At 43.5% G+C, this 10,145-nt stretch overlaps 1 protein-coding gene across 1 annotated transcript; it reads left to right on the top strand.

Annotated features, from left to right (window-relative positions):
* Window positions 1–3,625: 3,625 nt before the first annotated feature.
* Window positions 3,626–5,513, top strand: LOC109412338 (uncharacterized). The gene is made up of 4 exons (XM_062843172.1): window positions 3,626–4,069; window positions 4,127–4,855; window positions 4,916–5,021; window positions 5,235–5,513. Exons 1-4 carry the CDS (start codon window positions 3,845–3,847, stop codon window positions 5,423–5,425), a joined length of 1,251 nt encoding a protein of 416 aa, XP_062699156.1. The 5' UTR covers window positions 3,626–3,844; the 3' UTR covers window positions 5,426–5,513.
* Window positions 5,514–10,145: the final 4,632 nt, after the last annotated feature.

Below are 10,145 nucleotides of genomic sequence, written 5' to 3'. Positions count from 1 at the left end.
CAGCCCACCTTGAGCTTCCCTATTTTAACGGACTTCTTTACGTCCGACATAGGTAGCTGAAGCAAGGCTACCTGTGTCTCTGCCGGCCCCTGCCGTAGCTTAACGACTGCGGTGATCACCTGCACGTCGCATCTTCCTCTTTGGTGACCTCGTCTAGGTTTTTCACCTTCAGAGTCGCCTCCGCTGTAAGAGTCTTCACCTCTACCCCTTCGCTAAGGACCTCTTTCGCCTAACTTTTGGAACCCTTGCGCTCCTTTTCGGCCACTAGTTCCTGCATCATCTCGCCCGTACGAGTACGTCTGATATTGCGCACGTCGGCTCCCAGACCCACGAGTTTGATGTCGCTTCGCATGGTCTTCAAAACGTCCGAGTACTTCGACTGTTTGGTCTTGATGACGAGCGCGTCGCCTTTCTCACGCTTGGCACCTACTCTCCTCCCCCTGATTCGGTCTAACTTGTGGTTGCTGGGGACCTAACAATGGTTGCAACCCCCTGTTCCCTGCAATCCGAGACAAACCCGCCTTTTCAGGCCCACCTTTCCCAGCTTTCCAGGACGCCTGGCTTGAGCGGCATTACTCACCCCACCTGACAGCGTCCTCACACGCTTCTGGGAATGCTTGTCAAAAGCAGTCGCATCTGTTACACTCTTTGGGCTTCCCGCGAAAGCGAAGGACACCGTCTGAGTAGACTTCGAAACCTTTGTCTTCGCGGGTTCAACCGCTGCCGCAGTTTCTATGGATTTCTCACAGTCTTGCTTTCGAAGTCTCAGCCTGTTTGAGGTCCTTGCTGATGTTGAACTTTGAAGATTTGAAAACGCAAAGTCAATGATGGAGTCAAGCTGCTGCCAGCCACCTTCATCGCAGAGAGCCCATCTCGATTCTTATTTATGGTCCTAGTCATCCACGCTCTGTCGAATACCTCACCCGACACACTAGCCGGGAGGAAATTGGGGTACCAAAGCTGGTACTACGTGCACAGCTTTCTACCTTTCCATCTTTTCTTCTTAACCCGCTTCTCGCGAAAGGGTTGACATCGCTACTACTTTTACCTCCATTAGATGTTTGGTTTTTATTGTTTATATTCATGCTAGAATCCCACGAGTAGCACGGGAAAAAGGTCTGCCATGCCAGAGCCCTGCATTGACACGGTAAGGGACAAACTACTGTGGGGAATGCCCAGGTACCCGACAGGCTCCGTTAACGATCGTGCAGCTTCTTCACCCCCTCGATCACTCATTCCTCGGAACGGTTGCTGGACACCTTGAATTGGGGATAGAAGTTATATTCTTAGCCGGCAACTAAATAAACGACTGACTTGCAGAAGCAGGGGTCGTCAAACCCCTGCTGCCCTAGCAAGATTTGACCCCGCTGGTTCGTGAAACAGTTCAGGAAGGGGAAATCTACCTCATTCACAGAAAAATGTCCATTTGGAATGTTAGAACTTCTGACCAATCAATATTTTCAATGCAGGCTCTATTCCAGATCATATTTCGTCGTCAGTCTTACTTACTTGATCCTTGATGGTCTACAACTCTTAACGGTGAGCATAGGCGCAACTACCGGGGGTACCGGGGGTGCCAGGCACCCCTTAGAATTTCAATGAATTGCTGTGAGATATGGGGCGATGAATGATGAATGTATGACCCAACGAATTTTTATTTGTAGTGCACCCCCTGGCAAAAATCCGTTGTTTCGCCCATGACGGTGACTCTATGCCGAATGAAGCATCCGTCTCCACTGGACTCGGTCCTGGGCCAATCACTTGCAGTCGCCATGAATGTTCAGTGTATCGGCATACGAGCTACGTGCCCAGCTCACCGTAGCCTGCCGTTTTTTATTCGCGTCACTATATCCATCTCTTGGTACAATTAGTAGTTCATGCGACGCAGCCAAATGCCATCCTCCAGTTTACCGTCGAGTATTGTTCGCAGCCCTTTACGTTCGAAGACTCCAAAGGCTCTTCAATCAACTTCTGTCAACGTTCACGTGTCATGACCGTATAAAGCAACCGGAAGAATCAGAGTCTTGTACAACGCGATTTTTTTCTACGGTTGCAGCCTACGGGACTTCAGCTGGTTTCGCAGTACCAAGATAAACAGATTCGTCCACAACTTCAAACCTTTCTCCATCTAGCGCCACTTCGCCACCACTACTACGGCCGAGCCGGCAATCTCGTACTTAGTCTGCATGCTGTAAATCATTAGTCCAATCCTCGCAGTCTCCCTCTTTAATGGTATGAACGGCTCTTCCACGGCCCGAAGGTCGATCCCGATCGAAGCTCAGGAGCCAGTCCGTCGTCAGTCGTCTACAATAAATTTCGTGGGAGGTTATTAATCCGGTTTCTTCGACGGCCGGTCGACAACAGACCAGATCTTCATTACATGGCAAATAAAGGGTGAGTCGTTAATTATTGTGCCATTTTCAAACTGACGTAACTTTTTTCCTACTTCACCGAAATTAACCCTAAAAAGGATACCTTCATGGCCTCAGTTTCGTCACCTCGCTGAGTGTGTTCTATCAAAGACGAGCTCTGAAAGGCGCCTAGGGTCCAATGGACCCCAGGTATCCCTTTTAGGGTTAACAAAATTTTTCACAGTTTCTTCTTATAGTCTGTTGTTCAAATCTGTTCAATTGGACAGTTGTCAGTGAGATTTCGGTAGATATAGAATCAATTTAGTTAATAGTTCGCATGAAGATGTTGTACAATTACATGCCAAAATCTAAAATTCTGATATCATGTCGTGGAAAAGTTAATGATTATACATTATCCGATCATCTTAATGTTCATCAATAGGTTTCAGGAAGGGTTGTCAGTGAAACATAAGCCTGGAGCTGGGTGAAAACCAGGCACGATGTGCATAAACAAACCAGAGAGCGTTAATTATTTGTTTCAAGCAGAACCTGAACCAATGCATCACCTACCTTTTCATAATTTTTAGGGTGACATACGACAGTATCGACCGGACCAACCTCTCTGCTGCGGTTAGAGAATTTCAGGAAAGCCTTAATTATTTCAACATGGTTTAAATCATTATAGCCTCCTTCAACGCAATAAATGCTTTTCAAGTTATTGCATGAGAAGTAAACGCGTGATATTATGATGGCAACTAAAAGTTTATGTCTCTTTCTATCTCCATCATCACTTACCTTCCTCACTTTCCTTTTCAAAAACAAACAAGAGATTATTGGACCATCGTCCACATATTTTCGTCCAGTCCAGACCATCATTAATCAGTATAAGTACCTACTATTTTTGCAACACCAGCCTTATCTCGTTCTGCCATTAGTTACGGAATAACTTCAGCAAATTTCATCAGACACAATTTTCAATTTTTGCTCTTCTTATTTGTTGTGATTCTGGAAACCCCGTGTTCCGGTAATTCATTCATTCATACATGCAACCGTGAATTCATGTGAAACTGGGGGCTTCAAATGAAAATTTAAAAGAATATAGCTTGAACAATGATCTCAAAAGGTAAAGTAAAAAATATTCCAAAAATGAACACCTTTTTTTCGAAGTTTCGAATTGAAACTTTCATGTAATTATAACATAACTTTGAATTTCTGTGAGTGCTTGAGCACCTCAACTCACGGTACCAACAAAATTGAATGAACTGCTTGGTGAGCCTGAGCAAATTTCTGGATGATAAAATTCACGGTCATAATCAGCAATAAAAAGACGCCGATTTGGGTTGTTGTGGTGCGGTAGCTGTAGCGGTACGACAACGGGTAGCGTGTTGTAATAATAAGGCAATGCGAGCCTACTAATAACATTCGCGAATCGTCTCTTGAAGTGTTTCGTTGTCGTCGTCGTAACGGTAGCTTCCAGGAATAATCGATCAGCCATGGACTCAAAAACGATGCTGGACTGCAGTTGGGTTGATGGTGATCTGTTGCTTAGCATCTTGAAGGCAGAACAACATGGATCTGGCGAGAGCGAGATCAAAATTGTCGACTTCAAAGTGGAAGCAGCTACCAAGAAGGGCGATAACTATGCCAGTGAGATGTATAGAGCCGATTTGGAATACGAGAAGGATGGGAAACTTGTGAAATGTAGACGTATCTTGAAGGTAAGGTTGATGAATTAGTGAATCATGACGTCTTCTTACGAACATCAACCATTCCAGGTAATCCCATCCGGCGAGATCCAACGGATGATAATGGAAAAGAATAGCATTTTCCCCAGAGAAATAGCCGTCTACAGGGATATTCTGCCGAAGATTCACAGTTTGCTGGAGAGCATTGGAGACTCGACGTTGATTTCCCCGAAATGCATCTTCACCACGGACGATCCGAAAACCATGCTGGTGTTCGAGGACATCAAAGATGCGGGCTTCCAGATGGTAGATCGCAAACTTGGTCTGGACTTGGAACATTCCAAATTAGTCATAGGAAAACTAGCAAAGCTACACGCATGTTCAGCGGTCATCTATCAATCAAACCCAGCAGTTATGGATCCCGTGCTGGAAGGAGCGATTTCTACGAACCCGGAAAGACAGGACTTCCTGGAGTTCTACAGGATGTGCTCTCGTCAAGTAGCGCAACTTGTGAAAAGCTGGAACGACCCCACCTACAATCATCTCCTGGAGAGGCTAGAAAACCTTCCAAAGACAATTATCAGCAGAGGGGTTCAGGTGTACACTCGGGACGATTCGTGTTTCAACGTGTTAAATCACGATGACGTTTGGACCAACAACATGATGTTCAAGTACGGTGGTGAAAAGTCTGTCGAGGACGTCTTGCTGTTCGACTATCAACTGGCGTACTACGGATCACCCGGAGTGGATTTGAACTACTTTCTGAACGCAGCAGTTCAAGAGGCGGTTCGCGAAAAGCATTGGCTGGAACTGATTAGGGTAACTACTCATCGACATTGAACAATACCCCAAATCACATACATCATCCCATTTAACCAGGAATACCACAACATCTTGAAATCAACCCTGGAGAAACTGGACTACTCCGGGAGAATCCCGACGCTCGAGGACATCCACGTGGAGATCATTCGGAAGGGATTTCACAGTAAGTGGTCCAGCTCACAGCTGACGAGCACGTGAATCAATGATTTTCCATTACTTCCCCAAGTCCCATAAACTCTGGTTTTGTTTATGCGCCTTATCACAAACGACGCGTGGTACGCTCGTGATAAGATAAATTGGCTCAGCCATGTACCTTTAGCCATAGATATTATTGTGTTCGTCTCCGAGCATCTCCAACGGCTGTTTCTATTTTTAGGAGTGAATGCTGTACTATGCCTATTACCAATTGCGTTCATGGAACGGACCGAGAATGCCGAGATGGACGTGTTTCTACAGGAAAGCGAAGCCGGTCAAGCGTTCAGGAAGCAGATATTCTCCAACCCACGATTGGAGGGGATTCTGAAGCGGGCACTAGTGCAATACAATCATTTGGGGTATTTTGATTGAAGGAAGTGAAATATTTTCAGGAATGTGAATAGTTCGAACTGAAATAAAAGTAATGCGTTGAGCTCTACGTAATGATGTTTCACCGAAATTCACGATGGTCTCGTTGTTATTCGCCTCCTTACTGAAACAGTTCTTCTGAGCTTTTATACCCTTTTTTCAGCCAATTATGAAATGAATAGGTATCTGGAGGAGTTTCGAGCAGTGTAAATTGAAGCATTTCTAATTAGTCAATTATTCATCTTACTAGGGCAATTCGCCAATTGTTGAGCACTACCCTAATAAGTAATTCTCGCTAAACTCAAACGGCTGATATAGAAGCAAATACATGAATGCCTCTATATTGCACCGATTTTTTTCCAAAATTATAAAAAAAAAATATCCATTAACCTTCATCCAGCCAACGTACACTTTCCTTCTTCGGAAAAGCACAAAAATGGTCATAACTTTTTTGTTTTTGGATGGATTTTGATGAAATTTTCACAACTTCCCGAAAAACTCTTCTAGTTTATTATGCAGGGGACATGGGTGCCTGGTCCACATGGTTCCGGAGTACCAAAATTGGCCACATACTTTGCGTAACGTATATCTCAAGATCCCGATGAGGTAGAAGTATAGTATCTTCGGCGAATTTGTTCAGCAGGTTAAGAGCTAACTGGCAACGGCGATTTTGGTTCGCAATTCGGCCGCTAGGCGACGCCAGTATCAAAAATGTTCAAACCCTCATATCTCAGAAACCTGATAAGATAGAATGATGCTGTCTTCGGCAAAATTCTTCAGCAAGCTCAGAACTATCTGATAGTAAAGTCTTTGTTTGGGATGTATCCGCTAGGTGGCGCATTGTGTCTGAAAAATTCAAACACGTTTATCAGGGTATCGAGATACATGAGGTACAAGCATGCCGTTTTCAGCAAAGTTGTTCAGCAGGCTAAGAACTATCTGGCAATGGCGTCTTTGGTTCGAGAATCGTCCGCTAGGTGGCGCCAGGGTCAAAAATCTTCAAACTTCTATATCTCAAAATCCTGATAGGATAGAATGATGCCGTCTTCAACAAAGTTCTTCAGCAACTGTCTGATAGCTGTGTCTTTGATTTGTGATTTATTCGCTAGGTCATTCGCTACACCGTCTTTGACACCCTGCAGACAAATTTTGTCACCCACAATATTGCTCCGTTTTTTCTTCTGGGAATGTCTCCGGGAATTTCTACAGGAACTCTTCCGGGATTTTTTCCAGAAATTTCTACGGGAATTTCTCTAGGAATTCCTCTGGAAATGTCTCCGGGATTTTTTTCTAGGATTTCCTCTAGGACTCACATTTGGAACTCCTGCGGCGATTCCTTCGGTAATTTCCCGAGGAATTCTTCTGGGAATTTCTCCAGGAGTTCTCCGAAAATTTTTCTAAGAGTTCCTCCAGGAATATCTCCGAGAATGTCTCCGGGAATTCCCTCGGGAATTTCTTCAGGAAATCCGGCAGGAATTGCTTTGGAAATTTCTTCAAGAAATTGTCCGGGAAATCCTCAAGAAATTCTTCCAGGTATTCCTCCGGGAATTCCCCCAGAAATTCCTCCAGGAATTTCTTCAGAAAAATTTCTGGTTAGAAAAAATCCACTGGGAATTTCTCCAGGAAGTCTTCCGTGACTTTTTTTTCTCAGAAAACCCTCCGAGAATTTCTCCAAGAATTCTCTGGGAATTTCTCAAACAATTCCTTCTTTGTTTTCTCCAGGAATTCCACCGGGAGTTTCTCCGGGAATTCCTACGGGAATGTCTCTGGAAATTCTCCGTGGAATTTCTCCAGAAATTCCACTAAGAATTTCTTTGGGAAATCCTTCCAAACTTTTTCCTGGAATTCCACTAGGAATTTCTTTACGATTCCCTCCAGGAATTTCTCCGGAAATTCTTCTAAGATTCCCATCAGCAATTCCTCTAGTGATTCCTTCAGTCATTTCTCCAGGACTTTTTCCGGGATTATTTCCAGGATTTTTTCGGGTATTTCTCCAGGAATTCTCCCGGGGATTCCTTCAGGAATTCCTTCAGGGGATTCCTCCACAGATTTTTCCAGGCATTTCCTTTGGGGAAGGAGGATTACCTGTAGAATTTTCCAGAGGAATTGCTGGAGATATCACCGGAGGAATTCCTTGAGACATTTCCTGAGGCATTCCTAGAGGGATTCTCAGAGGAATACTTGGTGGAATTCCCGGAGGATTTCCTGAGCAAATCCCGAAGATTTCCATTAAAATTCCCGGAGGAATTTCAGAAGAGTTCCCGGAGAAATTCTTGAATGAATTCCTGGAGGATTTTTCGGAAGATTTCCAGAAGAAGTACCCAAAACAACTCCTGGAGGATTTCCTGGAGAAATTCCCGGAGACATTCTCGGAGGGATTCCTGGAGAAATTTCCAGAGGAATTCCTGGATAAATTCCCGGAGGTATTCGTAAAGGAATTACTAGAGGATTTCCGGGAGAATTTCTCAAGGGTTTTGTGAGAAAAACAAATCACGGAAGACTTCCTGAGGAGATTCCTGGAGAAATTACCAGAGTTTTTTCTTGAAAAAAAAAAACGACAGTTTTCCTTAGAAAATTCCCGGATATGGTCCTGGAGAAACTCCTGGAAAAATGGGAATTCTTGGAGGAATTCCCATAGAACATCCCAGAAGAATTCCTGAAGAAATTCCCGGAGGAGTTCATGGAGGAATTTCCGGAGGCACTCATGGACGAACTCCTGGGGAAATTGTCAGTGAATTCCCGGAGAAAATCTTGGAAAAAAAGTCAGGAGGAATTTCTGGAAAAATTCCCAGAAGAACTTCCGTAGAAATTGCCGAAGGAATTCCCGAAGGAGATCCTGATGGGAGTCCCAGATAAAATCGTGGGGAAATTTCCGGAGGAATCCCCGGAGGAATTCCTGGAGGATTTCCTAGAGGATTTCCCGGAGGAAATTTTGGAGGATGTCATAGAAGAACTCAAGGAAGAATTCCTGAAGGAATTCATGGATAAATTCTTGGTGGGATTCCCGGAGAAATTCCTGTAGAAATTCCCGGAGACATATCCGAAAGAAAAAAAAAACGGAGTAAAAGAAGCAATATTGTAGCAAAATTGTTGCAGGGGGTCTCAAAGACGGTGTTAAAGTATTACCTCTTGTACCACCGAACTCGACCGTCTACTATCCTGCCAAATGGCTCTTAGCTTGCTGAACAACTATGCTGAAAATGGAATACTTCTTGTTCATAAGGGTTTTCATACAAATATTTTCCTAATACTAGACGAAACCTATCGAATAATATCAGGTGTCCAAGATACGTCTAACTTCCTTTTAACATTCGGAAAAATTTGCTGGACATTTTCCGATTTTTGAGATAAAATTGTTCGAATGTTTTGATTGCTAGTGTCACCTAGCGTCGCCATTGCCGAATAGATCTCAATCTGCCGAACAATTTTACAGAAAACGCCATGCTTTTAGCTTATTACAGTAACGAGATACACGTGTTAAAATATTATACACAACGTGCCACCTAGCGAATAAATCACGAATCAAAGACTCAACTATCAGACAGTTTATAGCTTGCTGAAGAACTTTGTTGAAGACGGCATCATTCTATCTTATCAGGATTCTGAGATATAGAAATTTGAAGATTTTTGACCCTGGCGCCACCTAGCGGACGATTCTCGAAACAAAGACGCCATTGCCAGATAGTTCTTTGCCTGCTGAACAACTTTGCTGTAAACGGCATGCTTGTACCTCATTAGGGTATCGAGATAAACGTGATTGAAGTTTTCAGACACCATGCGCTATCTAGCGGATAAATCCCAAACCAAAGACTTTACTATGAGATAGTTCTGAGCTTGCTGAAGAATTTTGCCGAAGACAGCTTCATTCTATCTTATCAGGTTTCTGAGATATGAGGGTTTGAACATTTTTGATACTGGCGCCGCCTAGCGGCCGAATTGCGAACCAAAGTCGCCGTTGCCAGTTAGCTCTTAACCTGCTGAACAAATTCGCCGAAGATACTATACTTCTACCTCATCGGGATCTTGAGATATACGTTACGCAAAGTATGTGGCCAATTTTGGTACCCCAAGACAATCCGGAATGACTCCGGAACCATGTGGACCAGGCACCCATGTCCCCTGCATAATAAACTAGAAGAGTTTATCGGGAAGCTCTGAAAATTTCATCAAAATCCATCGAAAACCAAAAAAGTTATGACCATTTTTGTGCTTTTCCGAAGATGGAAAATGTACGTTGGTTGGATGAAGGTTAAGAAATATTTATTGATACTTTGGTGTCACTGAAGACACGAAAACTGCTCAATTCCTTGATTTAAACTTAAGAAATTGGTGTTACTAGAACTGGAAGAATGTCCTTTATACTTTTGTATTGTTTAAAATTACCTTTGGGGCTTCCATTAATTACGTACGGGTTTATGGGGGTGGGGTTTAAAAAATCTAACGCGTCATACACAAATATTTACGGTTCCATACATAAAATCTTACAAGGGGAGGGGCGGTGTCGCAAAATCATGCAAATTGCTTACAGTCCTTTTTCATCAAAATTTTATTAAATGACTAGCTGTCCCGGCAAACGTCGTACTGCCTGCCAACTGTGTTTTTTTACATACAGCTCCATACAAAAAGTGCCCCGCAAAGTCATCTGTATGAGAGCCTCCAATTGGGTTTTTAAATTTTAAAAAATGTGTTGATTTTTTGTTTTTATACGAAAGGGCACCTTTTT

The sequence above is a fragment of the Aedes albopictus genome, chromosome 3 (assembly GCF_035046485.1).
Source record: "Aedes albopictus strain Foshan chromosome 3, AalbF5, whole genome shotgun sequence".
NCBI classification, from domain to species: domain Eukaryota; kingdom Metazoa; phylum Arthropoda; class Insecta; order Diptera; family Culicidae; genus Aedes; species Aedes albopictus.
Note: the sequence above shows the minus strand (reverse complement) of the source record. Positions and strands in the feature narration are given on the sequence as shown.